The sequence below is a fragment of the Culex pipiens genome, chromosome 1 (genome assembly GCF_016801865.2).
Source record: "Culex pipiens pallens isolate TS chromosome 1, TS_CPP_V2, whole genome shotgun sequence".
Lineage (NCBI taxonomy): Eukaryota > Metazoa > Arthropoda > Insecta > Diptera > Culicidae > Culex > Culex pipiens.
Genome location: NC_068937.1, coordinates 84,404,815 through 84,421,059, shown reverse-complemented (window position 1 = coordinate 84,421,059; position 16,245 = coordinate 84,404,815). Strand labels below are relative to the sequence as shown.

At 39.1% G+C, this 16,245-nt stretch overlaps 1 protein-coding gene and 1 long non-coding RNA gene across 3 annotated transcripts; both read left to right on the top strand.

Annotated features, from left to right (window-relative positions):
- Positions 1 to 2,202: 2,202 nt before the first annotated feature.
- Positions 2,203 to 12,004, top strand: LOC120424933 (V-type proton ATPase 116 kDa subunit a 1-like). Of its 2 annotated transcripts, none has more exons than XM_039589230.2 (6): positions 2,203 to 2,570; positions 8,706 to 8,857; positions 8,924 to 9,436; positions 9,501 to 11,088; positions 11,417 to 11,588; positions 11,650 to 12,004. In XM_039589230.2, the coding sequence occupies exons 1-6, from the start codon at positions 2,564 to 2,566 to the stop codon at positions 11,744 to 11,746; spliced, it is 2,529 nt and encodes an 842-aa protein (XP_039445164.1). In that variant the 5' UTR covers positions 2,203 to 2,563; the 3' UTR covers positions 11,747 to 12,004. The 2 variants fall into 2 exon arrangements, with proteins under 2 accessions (XP_039445164.1, XP_039445165.1); XM_039589231.2 differs by lacking the exon at positions 2,203 to 2,570 and adding an exon at positions 6,898 to 7,039.
- A 530-nt stretch (positions 12,005 to 12,534) lies between these two features.
- On the top strand, positions 12,535 to 13,514 carry LOC120424942 (uncharacterized). The gene is made up of 2 exons (XR_005606440.2): positions 12,535 to 12,790; positions 12,920 to 13,514. It is a non-coding gene; the product is annotated as an uncharacterized LOC120424942 (long non-coding RNA).
- Positions 13,515 to 16,245: the final 2,731 nt, after the last annotated feature.

The window sequence follows — 16,245 nt, the reverse complement described above, 5'->3', positions numbered from 1 at the left end:
TGTTTTCAACATCAACATCAACATTTAACATTGTTGAAAAAATACAAAAATTTTCCAAATTGATTCCCTTTGAACGAAACCATTAAAATATTCATTGTAAGAAGAATGCATTTTTTTGTATTGATACCGTGAAAAATGTTTCCATAAACATATCTAACCAAAAGTTGCGCATGCAGCCATAAGTCCAGCCATTTTTCATTTTCGTTCATTCTTGTTTCGTTTAGGCAAACCTCCCTTCCAGCAGGTAAGCATTGGGTTGATGGGCTGAATTTTTGTGATTAGAATTCTTCTTATAAGACTTTAGTTCTTATCGATATTTTTTGAGCTACTCGGTAAGATCGGTATCCATGAATTGCAGTTCCGTGTGAAACATGTTCTTGCCATTCTCAAATAACGAAACGCCTTACTTTTAATCGCGAACAATATCAGTTCTAAAAATTGAGTGCTGAAATGTTCATGTTTTCAGCACTTGTTCGTAAATTAATACATTTCGATTCTGTTTTAGAGTTTGACACTTTATAGGATGCATATAGTGAAAAAGCAATCCACTTTAACACCCCCCGGGTCTTTTGTGATCTCTGTTGCAAGTTCCTTCTTATTCCTAGGCGTCCGAAGGTTATGTGTGGTGAGTCACCCAACACCTCTTTTACACAAATGGACCGACGTTTTACTTCCCCATCCGATAGGAGGCGTGATCAGGCAAATCTCGTCTCGAAAAATGCCCCCGAGTCCGTCTGGGATTGAACTCAGGCCTTACTGGGGTGAGAGGCTACCACGCTAACCTTTACACCACCGGACCCGACAAGGATGCATATAGTACATATACTAAAATTTGCGCAAGGATCTGGCCTATACGCCAGTGATGTTGAAAGTAAACTCATAAGTGGCCAAAGTGTTTGTTGCATCCGTAAATTGGAGGTCAATAAAATAACACAAGAATGACGATACAACAGACTAAAACTACAATTATTTATACGAAACAAACAGATTAGAAGACGTGTGCACTCGGGAGAATCCTCAACAATCTGATCATGACTTTGTGCATCGATCGTTGAATATAACCATATGAATTTGGCAACTCGTGGTGTCTGTGGATAGGGAGGAAATCCAGTATTTTCGCGAAAACATAACACGTAGCCTAATGTGTGGGACAAACTTGCTTTGCGTTTTTCTCAGCATGCCATTGCTGCATATGGGACATTTATGCAAACATATTAAAAAACAAATTTAGTTTAGTATTTTCTTTCCAAAAATCAATCTCTTCAAAAAAATTTGCATTCGGTAAGAGGTATGTCATTTTTGTTGCACTGTAGTGGTGATGTCTTCGCAAAGGTTGGTTAACTTTACATGATTATGTGATGCTGAAGCTCGCCAATTTTTTTTGATGAATTCACCTTATGTCACTGTATTAGCCTGATCAAACTAAAACGTTTTTGCCCCTTAAAAAAATCAAAGCCTTGGGGTTCTCGATAGCGAGATTCCTACTCGAAACTAGGTGTCCGAAGGCTTGATGGTTAAGGCAATTGCAAACCTCTTTTTACACCTTAGCTTCCATCCACCCCGGGATTCGACCTTTGGATTTTGAGTCCAACTGCCTACCAGCGACTCCACCGAGGCAGGTTGTTTCCCAGGGAGACGACTCCTACACCTGGACTGAGCTAACGACCTAACCTCTAGGTTAGAGCAGGGCCAACACCGAGCACCTCGACCTCGACGACCTTAGCAAAATAACAAAAACTTCTTTTTATATTAACATAAACAAATTGTAAAATTTATTATTTCAAATTCAAAGTTTCTCTCTAGTCAAACACTTTGGACACCCCTGAACTAGTTGTTATTTTCAATTTCTGAATTTTCCTATATTTTAAGTAATCTGAGAAAAGATTTCTCATCACGTCCGAAACAATTGCGTTCTCTAATATTCAATAACAAGTGATACCAAATAAATATTCAACGCACGTCACCGCCGCACACATTCATTCCCGCGCTTTGGAAGGTCATCCAATCGCAATTCTTCGTGGTGAAGTTCAACAACTCAGTTCCGCAAAAATAATTCTCTCGTTCCATACCTCACAACTCCAATCCATGATGCTTGAACTACACCTGATCCACGCACACGGCTACATACATTGATCGCAAGCAGTGTTTAATCTCCCGCTCTCTTTGCGTGGTCCAAATGCTTCGTTGATCAAGCAGTTCAGTCCGATCTGCTGACCTGACCTGTGCGTGATCGAACTTATTGTGTACTTAGTGTGTGAAAAGTGGTAATTGATTTGTTCAACTTTGGGCAAAATTTAGCTGTGGTGCTAATTTTTGATTATCGAAAGATTAAGTGTACTGTGCCTGGCAAGAGAGCAGCGAAGCAAAAGCCATCTCGAGGCATTTTGCCTTGAGAAGAGAAGTCAAGATCAAAAAACGATGTGGCGGGTCACGTGACTTGTTGTGCTTGTTGTGCTCCGCCCCAAGTAATTTGTTGATTTATGGACATTTGCTTACAACAAACAAACAAAATTGCTGTGACAGTTTTATTTTTGTAACGCTATATTTTCAAAAAAGAATAAAAATGCGAAGTAAGTATATGTCCATCATTTACTGACAATAAACTCAATAATTTAATTATTATTTAAAAAAAACCCACTGATAATTTTGGCTCGAGCCTAAATCGACTCGAGGTTCGAGCCATAATTCTCAGTGGAAATGGATGTTTTTGGTTTTACACACTTAGAAAAAAGTTGTCAACAATATATGACCCATATTACCCCGCCTACGATGAAACATGTATTTCGTGTGCTTGATTTGGCCAAAAAAATAGGACAACTTTATAATTTACGCATTTTTTACCGTGTTTGAAAACGAATCACGTGCTCTCAGTTGCCGATTAATAACTTCAAATTGTTTTTTATGTAAATGTTAATAACATTTATGCATTAATTCAAATTCAATAAACCTTAAAATAAAAAAGGGTTGCAAATTCCTTAAATTCAGACATTTTTTTCTGGTCCATCACCGAGGTGCCGATCAACTGCCATGTGATCAGTTTTATAGTGACGTTGAAAATAAACAACTTGGGCAAGATTGTGTCGGGCTGATTGGAAAGTTTACAGTGTATAAGTTTGACCGTGTGATGCAGTATGGGTGCGGCGGAATTTATAGTATACGGGCTATAGCGTTGGTCACACATGATCTGCTTCCTTTCTGACCGTTTTGTGTAATTTATGCCAGTTTATGCCTTGTTATATGTATACACGAAAAATTAGTGTCGAAATGTTATTTCTTGGCCAGAAAAATTGTTTTAAATTTTCATTTGTATTTCATTTTCATTTTTTTTATTATGGTGGGCAAAAAGCCCCCTTGAGCTGTGTCAGACACATTCTCAGGAAGGCATAAAAACCACCTCATCTTAACGCATCAACAAGTACACAAACTCCAATCATACAAGATTTCTTAAACTAATACATAGAACATAAATAAAACTTTTCCTCAGAACTTCGAAAAATACTAAAATAACATGGTATAAAGCTGTGTTCTCAAAATATGGATTCTTATGCATTATGTTTATATAGCTTAAAACTGCAACTTATTTAATGGAACATGGAGCAAAAAAAGTATTGGAGGTCCATAACAACCCGTCGAAATGTGGGATCGATTGGGTTAGTCTCCGATTGACGCATCATTTTTTTTTAATTTTAATTTTTTTAGAGAGCGAGTCCACGAACAGGACATAGCCCTTTGTTAGAGACATTGTAAAGACCTCACCAATCTACCTGAAATTTTAAGGCATCTAGCATCTGGGCCAAATATGAGCACTCTAGGTCATGGGAAAGTGAGGCAAATCGGGACACAAATGCAAAATTAAATTATTAACAAAATACAGTGGACTCTCTGGCTGTCGATTAGCGTGGCTCACGGATATATGAAAAAGACAAAAGTGTTCAATTTCGAACGCCTCGCTCGGAATTTTGTAGCAATATGGCCCTAGAACATAGCCTGAAATTTTGAGCGCATTAGGTTAAGGTTTAGTACTTCCACCATTGGCCTGAAGTTAGTATGGAACTTCTGAAAATTTACTATAGGAAATTTTCACTTTTAACCTCATCTTAGAGAAAATTTCCTAAAACCCAATCAAATTTTCCTATTCTCAAGTTTCTTATAGGTTTTGATCCGGGGAACAACTTTGTAGAACATCGCAAAGCGCTAGGGATTGATCCCGAAAAGATACAGGATATTTTTTGGAGTTTGGAAAACAAATTTAATGTGCTCTAGAAATTTGCCTGTATCTTTCCGGGATTAATTCCTAGCGCTTTATGATGTTCTACAAAGTTGTTCCCCGGATCAAAACCTATAAGAAACCTCTATTTTGAGAAAAAATCATAGGGCATAGGAAAACTTTCTCGAAGAAGAGTTAAAAAGTTGAAAATAAATAAATTAAATTTATTGGAATTTCTTAATAACTTCAGGTCAAAAGTGGAACTACTTATCATTAACCAAATGCGCTCAAAATTTCAGGCTAGCTTCTGGGGCTATAATGCTACAAAATTCCGGGCGAGGCGTTCGAAATTGAACACTTTTGTCTTTTTCATATATCCGTGAGCCACGCTACTGTCGATCTTCTCGATATCAATATTGCTCCAGCTGTCAATAAAATTTTCAGTCCCTTCAAGAAGATTGCTTTGATTTTCCGTTCTATAATTTGATAACTCCCTCTCTCGACGGTCCCTTCAATATCGACAACGAGAGAGTCCACTGTAAAATAAAAAAAAATCGCTTCACATTTATTGTTAATCAGGTTCGTTTCCAAGGTTTATTGTGAAATTGGTTCAAGAACACGAATTCGATAAAATTATCTACAGAAAGGAGGATTTAAGGGATTTCCCGAGCAAAAATTTTCACCGGAGAAATTTACTTAAAGAAAAAGCATCTATTTTATATGTCATGCCCTCTACAAGCTCCAGGTCGAATTAAGGTGATGTCTGGTTGGAGCACTTTTTTATTTGAGTTTTGCAATTGTGCTATTTTTTTTACTAAAATGCCAATAACCTAAGTTAGACTCCCTTTATATTTGACCAATTGGGATGCTTCATCCTTCATTTTGTAGCCTTTTGAGGTACTTTTTGAAGGACAACTTAGGCACCGTGGGTTGATTTGACTTCAACTTCAATTGAAATTTTGAAGCTTTTTGAAAAAATATTTTTTGCCCCCCCCTGATTTTTCGGACAAATTTTGAAGAGGGGGGGGGGGGCGGTGGCCTAAATTTTGAAAAATATTTGCAACGGCCTTGTGTTAATTGTTGTTACAAATTAGCTCAAAAAAGGTAAATCTATTTTATGTTTTGTTTTCTGTTTTGAAATCAGTTTTATTTCAAAGTTTTTTTTGAATAGTTTTTCTTTTTCCTGCCAATTATATCAAAATAGATTCTAGTGCAAACCATAGTTGAAAGGAACTCCGAAACTCTAGCAGGTTATAAGGTTTTTTTTCATAAAATTATTTTTATTAGGTCCTTTTCGGTACTAGGACCTGGTTAGGACCGAGTCGGCTTTTGTAATTACATTGTTCTTAATGCTAAGAGTAATTACAGAGGATCTTGTGTGATCTTGTGCGCCGATTACCCGCGGCCTACTCGGGGTTAGTAGGAAAGGGATTGATGTTAAAGACAAGGCGTGGGAAGGGAAAGGGTGTAGGGCTGTAGGGGTCTTGGTTGGCTCTGCTGGCCTTTGCTTTTGTCCTCAGCCGCAACTCGGTGTCCAGCTGCTGGGGCGTTCTTGCTTTGCTTCCGGTGCAAACCAGAAACGACGGCTTTGTGTGAAGGCGAGTTATTCTAACTGAAGGAAAACTAACCGGAAGAAGACTAAATAGATACTTTGGAATCAGGTTATAAGGGTTATAAGCAATACGAAATTGTGAACTGATTATCCACTATTAAAATTCATTGAATAAAATTAAATTGAAAGCCTTTTTTATTTTATATTTGGATTTTTCAGCAGAATATTTTTTTCGATTTTTTTAACACCCGGGACCGTGGTGTAGGGGTAAGCGTGTCGATCTGGGTTCAATCCCAGACGGTCCCGGTGGAATTTTTCGAGACGAGATTTGTCTGATCATGCCTTCCGTCGAAAGGGAAGTAAATGTTTGCCTCGGACTAACCTATAGGTGTTAGGTCGTTAGCTCAGTCCAGGTGTAGGAGTCGTCTCCCTGGGTCCTGTCTCGGTGGAGTCGCTGGGAGGCAGTTGGACTAACAATCCAAAGGTCGTCAGTTCGAATCCCGGGGTGGATGGAAGCTAAGGTGTAAAAAGTTGTTTGCAATTGCCTCAACAATCAACCCTTCGAACACCTAGTTTCGAGTAGGAATCTCGCAATGGAGAACGCCAAGGCAATGTGTAGAGCGAATAATTTGATTTTGATTTTTTTTCGAAAAAAAAAACGATTTGTAACAAATCAAAGCTTTTTTAAAACGTAAGGTGGATTCAAAAACACCTAAAAAGCAACAAAGCAAAAGTTAGATTATTGGACTTTTTATATTAAAAAAGGAATTAAGTAGAAGCTTTTCACCTTCGTTATTATCAAACCCCAATCTCCCAAATCGCTGACAAATTTAATTAGTTTCCAAACAGTTGTGTGTGATGTATTGCATGTCTTCCAGCACATTTGACGAGCTCGATTCTCATAAACTTTTTTTTTCTCGTGAGAACGCAAAGTAATTTCTTTAGTAGAAAAGTGAAATGTGTATAATGCCTTATAATTGTAAAATTAGTGTATTTGTGTGACATGACAACAACTACAATAGCAGCTTTGAATACTAAATGGTACCACCATCAGTTAGGACAGGGATGCTCATCGAGCGTGCTCACGACTGTGGCAAAATCGTCAGCAGCAGCAGCTTATCAATTGTACGATTTGAACGGCATCCATTGGATTTTTGTCGGTTAGTTGTGCTGCGGGTCTCGTGGCGGTGACATCGTTCTTAACTTTCGCTGAAGATCAAGAACAAGTGCTTGCAAACTCAGACAGGGAATCCTCTCAAAACGACAGTGAACTCAATTTGGTCAGTATTGGAAGCGATTGTGTGCCTTTCCATGTGGTCATGGTTATTTGTGTTTAATTAGTCCGTGATAGTTTGGTGTTCGATTAGTGCTACGCAGACAAAAGTCATAAAGTTATGAATTATTCTAGACGACAATGCGAGTAGAACGTTTTGCTGGCATGTCACATGATCGTATAGCACACACAAAAGCCTTGTAGAACGAAGCAGTACCACGTGAATAACAGTGAACAATTTGTTGGCTGAAGCTGCTAGTTTGCACAGCTTAGGATGTGGAAATGTTGGGGACGCAATGCACTAAAAATAAAAATATTATTCTCTTTCATTATGCATGCTGCACACGGCCATGTGTGATGAGATCTTGGCTTTGTTTTGGTATAATTCGCCTAGCTAACTGATACGATCAGTGAATTTCGATCAGACAATTTTGTTCTCATGTAGGTTTTTCGTTCACAATGCAGAATTTAACAAGGTTTGTGTTTATTTGTGTAATTAACCATTTTAAATACTTTAAAATTTCAACCGGCACACGTCCCTCTTTTTAATATCTCGATAACTTTGATCATGTGATAGCTGAACGCATGAAAAATATTGCTCTATCCTGTTGATTTTTCAAGTCGACAGTTGAGTGTTAATTGATCACAGAAATCACGAGGTCCCGGCTTACGTTTTCACCATATTATTATATTATTGGTGAGAAAATTAGCACATCTTCGTTTACAAAAGATTTGACCGAATACGTGTAACTACAGATGTCTATATCGCAAAAATATTATCAGCAAAACCAAAACACTGAACAATAAAACTCTGTGACATTCCTCAGATGTAGAACCTTAATTAAATTCTAAACAACTAAACTCAAGACACCACATTTATGAGTGTCCAATAGGGTGCCCAGAAAAAATGACCCCCTGCTCCACAAGCGGAAAACGGTTTTTTGAGTTATTTTAAGCATCTGTGTAAATTTTGAGCGAAATTGGATTGGATTAACCATTGATACTCGAAATATGGGTTTTCCATACATTTTTTTCGATTTTTTCCATACAAACTTCACCTCCGAGTATCAATGGGTAAATGATGACCGATTTTGCTCATATTTGGCCCAGAGTCCTAAAATAGGTTAAGGAACAATATTCAGCTTGTGGAGCGAGGTTTTGAAAAAAAAGTCCCTTATTCTGGGCACCCTAGTGTCCAATCACAATCGGTAATTTTTCACATTATTTTTTTAATAATAGCAATTTTAATTTAATATAGCTTTCGCTATTCAGTGATTACAAATGTAGAAGGTCGAAGGTCCTACATCCTTACGGGAACACCCTTGAAGAGTATCGGGGCCAACAAAGCGGATTCAGTAGCATTTTTTACTCAACTAATATTAACAAGTTTTAGTGTGAATGTTAACATTCCAGTCTTCCCTTTGGTATCGTAATGAGGTCCAGCTTGTGATACTCTTACTTTCCCTTTACTATAAGCAATCGAATCCAGAAGGGAAACAATCACCAGTTATGTTGGTCCGAGCCGAATTTGATCCCCGATCTATCGCTTACGAGGCGGAAGCGTCACTACTACGGCTACGTGGCTCGGTCCATACATGAGATGGCAAAGGAGTATTTTAATATTCCTGATTGAATGTTTGTTTTACGCTATTCACTAACACAATTCCTCTTAGTTCCAGGTGGGGAAAGTACCGCTGTCACCAGCACCATGGGGGCCATGTTCCGGAGCGAGGAGATGGCACTTTGCCAAATGTTCATCCAACCCGAGGCCGCCTACACGTCGGTCTCCGAGCTGGGTGAGACCGGTGCCGTGCAGTTCCGCGATGTAGGTTAATGTTTGGGAGACCTTTTTTGTGGGGTGTTTAATGGAAATTGTGATGTTTTGTTCTAGCTTAACGCCGAGGTTAATGCGTTCCAGCGCAAGTTTGTGAGTGAAGTTCGCCGTTGCGATGAAATGGAACGCAAACTGCGCTACGTGGAGGCTGAGGTGAAAAAGGACAATGTCAAGATACCGGACATTTACGAAGAGCTGCCACGTGCGCCAAATCCTCGCGAGATCATCGACTTGGAGGCCCATTTGGAGAAAACGGAAAGCGAAATCATGGAGCTGTCCCAGAACGCGGTCAACCTAAAGTCCAACTATTTGGAGCTGACGGAGCTGAAACACGTACTTGAACGCACGCAAGGTTTCTTCTTCGAGCAGGAGGGCTCCGGAGACACGTTCCGGAACAACATCATCGACGATCCTTCCAACATACAAACCCGTGGTCGTCTCGGGTTTGTTGCCGGTGTAATCCAACGCGAAAAAGTTCCTGGATTCGAGCGCATGTTGTGGAGAATTTCTCGTGGTAACGTATTTTTGCGCCAGGCTGAGCTCGAGAAGCCGCTGGAGGATCCCTCGACGGTAAGGTGGTCTCTTTGGTGGGATTAGTGATATTGGGTTTTGAAGTGGTTGTTTCTTTCTGCAGGGAAACCAAATCTATAAAACCGTATTCGCTGCTTTTTTCCAAGGTGAGCAGCTAAAGACAAGAATCAAGAAGGTTTGCACCGGTTATCATGCCAGCCTTTATCCATGTCCAAGTGCCGCCGATGAGCGTGAAGAGATGCTAAAGGGCGTTAAAACTCGACTTGAAGATCTGAGCATGGTTCTGAATCAAACCCAGGATCATCGCTCGCGAGTTTTATCGACAGTGGCAAAGGAGCTGCCGCGTTGGCGTATAATGGTGAAGAAAATGAAGGCAATTTATCACACGCTGAACTTTTTCAATATGGATGTAACGAAGAAATGTTTAATTGGCGAGTGTTGGGTTCCCGTCTTAGATCTTCCATTGATCCAGAAAGCGTTGTCGGACGGTTCGGCAGCAGTCGGAAGTACCATACCATCGTTTTTGAATGTAATTGAAACAAGTGAGGCCCCACCGACGTTTAATCGTACGAACAAGTTTACCCGTGGCTTCCAGAATCTAATTGATGCCTACGGTATTGCATCTTACCGTGAGGCCAATCCGGCTTTGTACACGATTATAACGTTCCCATTCTTGTTCGGTATTATGTTTGGAGACTTGGGTCATGGAATGATCATGGCTGCGTTCGGATTGTGGATGGTAACCAACGAGAGGAAGTTGAGCGCTAAGAGATCTACTAACGAAATCTGGAACATCTTCTTCGGAGGTCGTTATATTATCTTGTTGATGGGCCTTTTCTCGATGTACACCGGTTTTATTTACAACGATATCTTCTCCAAGTCAATGAATATATTCGGAAGCTCCTGGAAAATCCAGTACAACACATCGACAGTGATGACCAACAAGGAACTTCAGATGAATCCCGGATCGAACGATTTGAACGAGAGTCCTTACCCTGTTGGATTGGATCCAGTTTGGCAATTGGCTTCCAACAAGATCATCTTCCTCAATTCATACAAAATGAAACTATCGATCATTTTCGGCGTAATTCACATGATTTTTGGTGTTTGTATGAGCGTTGTCAACTTTAACTTTTTCAAGAGGCGCATCAGTATTGTTCTGGAGTTCCTGCCACAGATAATTTTCCTAGTATTGCTGTTTGCCTACATGGTTTTCATGATGTTCATGAAGTGGTTGCAATACACCGCCAAAACCGACTTCCAACCTCATTCACCTGGTTGTGCTCCATCCGTACTTATCATGTTTATCAATATGATGCTCTTCAAAGAATCGGAACCCCTGCACGGCTGCGATGAGTACATGTTTGTGGCTCAACCGACGGTGCAACGTACTTTTGTATTTATTGCTCTCCTCTGTATTCCGTGGATGCTGCTGGGAAAGCCATTCTACATCATGTTCAGCCGAAAGAACAAGGCCGCAGCTGCTCACCAGAATGGTGGCATCAACCAACAAATGGAATCCTCCACGGAACTGGCTGACTCTCCAGCCGCAGGAGGACACGGACACGACGATGAACCATTGAGTGAAATCTTCATCCATCAGGCTATCCACACCATCGAGTACACGCTTAGCACCGTGTCTCATACTGCCTCTTATCTGCGTCTCTGGGCCTTGTCACTGGCTCATGCTCGTAAGTATCCCATAATGTTTACCAAACTTATTGTTATTATACTACACCCACCCAAAAAATCTCTGACATTAAATGCTCTCATATTACCCATGTTTGCATTCATAAATGATTCAATTGCTGACTGTAACGCAGAAACAAAACCTTATGATTAGGACAAATTTGTCATGCGTTTGCCTAAACTTACTATTCTGTTTCAATTGGGACATTTATGTGAACATGGCAGGGTGTCATCTCCCATTATTCTACGTCAGATGTACTGCCAATCTGGTCAGAGGATTCTAAAATCAGACAAAAACAAAGTTCTCATTCCAACAAAAAATTCCCGCAGAACTCTCGGAAGTGTTGTGGAACATGGTGCTATCCATGGGACTACAGCAGACGTCGTACGTCGGTTCCATCATGCTGTTTTTCGTGTTCGGTGCATGGGCCCTGTTTACGTTGGCGATCCTGGTCATGATGGAGGGTCTGTCCGCGTTCCTGCACACCCTGCGTCTCCATTGGTAAGATATTGTTAGTTTGAGTTATCGTGTATTCAACTAACTGATTGTTTTTTTTTTTCAGGGTCGAATTTATGAGCAAATTTTACGAAGGATTGGGCTACGGTTTCCAGCCGTTTTCATTCAAATTGATTCTTGAAAATGATGAAGACGTTGAATAAATGCTACGTTTCGTCCATCCATTCTTGCCGCCGTTTCGCCGTTTTAATCGTGATTGATCAGTATTTATAAATGTTTTTTTGTTTGGATTCAAAAGTGCATGTTTAAAAAATCCTAATAGTTCAAAATAGTTTGATCCTGTGGCTATATTAACTGGTCCCTTAAGTTATATTCTTAAATGTTCCTTTTGTGAAAGTAAATGTTTCCGATGTAAAATGATTCAAGTATCTACAAATTTAATAAAAAAAGCATGCACAACATGCGTTTACTACTTATTGAAAGAAAATGCCTCTCTTCTTTAAATCTAAGATTCATTATAGAGTAGTCGATTATGAAATTAGTTGTGTATACTGTATTAGGATGTAACAAAAATGACTTTTGGCAGTCATTCAGATACTTGTTTGTGTTTCGGTGGCAGCCATGCCAGATATACAGATAAATCGGTATTATACAGATTTTTTGATCCCAAAAATCACAAAAATCTCTATATACAGATTTAAAAAAAATGATTTAATTTGAAAATTTTAATAATTTAGTAATTGAATTATGCTTTAATATGATTAAAATGCTTAAATCTGTTCTGAAAATTCTAAAAAAATCATCTATGGCTTTGAATTTGACATGATACAGATAAAATACAGATTTATTTTTAAGAAAATACAGATTTCCCATAAAATAATCTGGCAACGTTGTTCGGTGGGCGTACTGAGCCCAAATCCCAAATATGATCTTAATTGGCCACTAATGCGTTTACTGGACAATGTGCCATCCATAGACTAATTAAAGACTAAACACTCCGAACATTTTTTTCAAAAAAATATGACTCATATGCTGTGAACCGCGTGTACCACGTTGAACCGCATCGGCTTACCCCCCGTATGACAGATTTCCTTGGCCGCACTGCCTTTTTCAATTTTGCTTTGTGCTGTTTTGCGCGCGTATCGCATCGAGGCGCGCATCGTGTTTGTTTTTGTTTTCGCATCAGCTGGACGGCGGAATTTTTGTTTTTGTTGCAGAACTCCTTCGATTATTATTCAAACAAAATGGTAAGATTTAAGTGTTTTTAAATAGCACAAGATCAATTGAGTAGTTCAAACTCTTCTTGCGATATGAGGATTTGAACATATTAACCAGATTTTCCTATCTTAAGCGAGAAATCATTTGTCTCTTTCCAGGGAATTCGCTGTCATGTCCTTGACCACGCCCGTGCACCGGCCTCCCAGATAAATGGAGCGGGGTCATTCGGTGCCCACTACCACCAAAACAAGTTGAAGGAACTTCAGTAGAGGAGAAAATCGTGACGTCAGGAATGAACTCAAATCACTCAAAGTTCATTTTGTGAGTGACTTTAACAATTTGGCCTAGTTTGACAGCTACTTTGTCCCTACTTTTTCTGTGGGAGAGAAAAGGAGGCGAATACTTTATGAAAATCATACCTGTCAAAATTCCTAGCCTCAAAATTTTGTCGCGATTTGCTTTTCTCCTCTGTTGGAAAAGCAAGAACTGGCGGAGAAGAAATGCTCGAGTGAAGGCTTGAAATGACCAGGCTGAAGAGTGCCGTTACCGTTCCTCAAGGACGTGTGCAAGAAGAAGGCTTCCCTACCAACGTAGACCCTGCGACCAAGAAGAACCGCATCCGCGAGGGGAAGGCCCAACCTGGGGCTACCGCAGCCAAGTCGTCGACTTATGTGTGGGTGTATTTGTGTGTATGTTACTGATGTAAATTTGTGGTTAAGTTTGAATTGAAAATATATAAAATTTACAGCTTTTTGTCGATGTTTTAATCAAATATGCCGTTTCCCGAGCTGTTATGTTAGAACCTGGTTTTAAATTCCTTAGCCACAGAAATGTCTTTTGATGACCGTGACTTAGCAAAATACAATCATATTGTTACAAGTCTTTTTCATTATAAATTTGATTGTAAATGATGATTGATCTAATCAACACTCTAGACATCTTTTTTTAGTTTGAATGAACTTTTCGATTGAAGATTTAATTGATACTAAACAACTTAGAGCTATATCAGTTGGAACCTTGGTTGGAAATGTCCTGTAAGGTGGAGTTGGACAGCATGCTAATCAGGAGGGCTTGCGTCTAAGAAAAGCTTCAGCGTATCCTGGTTCCGATCGGTTCAAATACGTTCGATTCTACGACTTTCCCCGGGGTTCGGTGTACCGGAACCGGAAGCTTTCACACCGACCACCATCGTGTTCATTCCGGCAAGCACACAAGCCTTTTGCAATCGTTGCTCTCGCGTGCTTAATTTCTTGTGAAACCGGTAATCGGAAGTACCAAGGGATGTTACATGACCGCATGCAGCACCTGCTGATCAACCCGGAACCGATGCCGAATGGCCATTTGTTCCATCGGCGACTTATTACGAAATCGACGGAAATAGAAGGCAAAATTAAAATTAAATTAAAAAATTATGGCGATCAGCCTGAAAAACCTGTCGGTTGTTCCGGTTCTCCGATATTATTGGGATGGCAAATGCATCCTCAAATAAATCGAATGTGTGTGTTTGTTTAGATTCACCAATCAAAACAAAAAAAAGAAACGTCAGAAAATCGTCAGTGGAGCCAGTTCTTGACATTTTGATCTGTCATTTTTGACAGTGAACCGGCCGTGCCGAGGGGTCATAAAAAGGTTGAGTCATGGTTCAGATCCCACTGTATAGTCTTTTATTAGTCTATGGTGCAATCTACATTTTCAACTGTTAATAAATTTGAAGATTTTTGATTTATCGTTGCCGAGATAAAGCTATTTGAAGTTAACAGTTTCAAAAAAAAAAAAGAGACGGGTACCACAATATTTCAACACCACTTTAACCAAATTGTTTAAAAAAAAATTAGTGAAAACTCGTTAAACCCTTTGTTGAACCAGTCCCGTGGGAATGACGAAGGCGGATTTTAAAAAAGTTTATCTGAAAAAAATGTTTATATCTCGGGTGAGATTTCAAAAAGCCGTAAGAGCCACCGTGACCTCTGACACTAATTTTCGTTTTTCTCTGAAATGGAACAAAATTTCATTTATTTAAAATATGGGTCACTTGAAGGACGTGTAGATGGACAATCTCGAGCATTTTTGATTTTGGGTTTTCGTAAGTAGGTCGAATACCGATGCAAAAAGGACTTTCTTTACCAATGGCTCTTACGGCTTTTTGAAAACTAATCCGAGATATATCCAGGTTTTTAAGCGAAGATGGCGTTCGAATGTTGAACGTCCGAAATGTCAAAATCGCGCAGTAGCACCAAAATTAGAAAAAAAATGTGGCTGTCATGCCATGGCACACTTTTTCGTAATGTTGGTACCACTGCGTGATTTTGACATTTCGGGCGTTCACCATTCGAACGCCATTTTCGCTTAAAAAGCTGGATAGATTTTCATATAAAAAATCGTCAGCTTATTTTTTATTTTTGCGGGGATTGAATAATAATAGAAAGCCTTATCATTCAATCCCCGCAAAAATAAAAAAAATATTGAGAGATGAAATATAATTTAACCGACAATTTAACCCTTGATTTAAGGTGGTAGATGCGCATCCCTGTATAGAGCCCTAAGATGAAGTTCTTCGTCAAAAACCAAACAGACATTCAAACACATTTATTTCCGAAAATGATCAGAGAAAACGTTTCAAAAACCACTGTAAACATAAAATAATTTAAAAAAATAATTTTGATGCACACATTTTTTCATATTAATTACATAAATGGTTGACCGAAACTAAACAATAGATTTGTTTACAGTTGCTGATAAAACCACGCATGTTTATTTAAAAAAAAAGTTTTGTTCTTGATTTATTATTATAAAATATCATTTCAAACTGCAATTGTGATGCTTCAGTTAAGTATAATTGACTATAGTTGATTAATTATATTTTTTTACGGCTTCAGCATTTTCGGTATTTTTAACATGAAACAGCTATATTTATACTCATAATTGAAAAAAATATGCGTTTAGGTTGATAACAACAAGCATTCATTGTATGTTTAAGAGAAACTTTTGGTTAAATACACAGTTTGCTTCATTTTTGAAGGTTTAATTAACAGGGGTCCACTTTTGGAAAAGTTTGGATTTTCGTTGTCCTCTATTGGACCCCCCTAATTTTTGCTCGAAAATGAGCAGTTCTTCGCCTTATTTTAGTGAAGTTCCTTAAACTTACATTATATCGACTTGCTGAAGTAAAATAATCAGTCAAAAAATGATTGGATAGTTATTGCACAATTCTCACTAACTTGGACTTCGCACTAAATTATTGCTATCGATCGCACTATTGCGACTTGTCAAACCCATCTCTTCCGGGATAAGAAGCGCCGCCTGGAAGAGTTGGAGTTCCAGGACATGGAACAGCTGTATCGCTCCAACGAAACGCGCAAGTTCTACAAGAAACTCAGTCAATCCCGGACTGGCTTCATGCTGCGAGCCGAAATGTGCCGGGATAAGGACGGGGGAATCTTGACGGACGAGCGTGAGGTGATCGAAAGGTAGAAGCAGCACTTCG

Excerpts from the sequence above, each read along its gene's own strand:
- LOC120424933 (XM_039589230.2), top strand. Across the intron at positions 8,858-8,923 it reads GTGCCGTGCAGTTCCGCGAT|CTTAACGCCGAGGTTAATGC; the intron begins GTAGGTTAATGT and ends GTTTTGTTCTAG. Across the intron at positions 9,437-9,500 it reads CGCTGGAGGATCCCTCGACG|GGAAACCAAATCTATAAAAC; the intron begins GTAAGGTGGTCT and ends TTCTTTCTGCAG.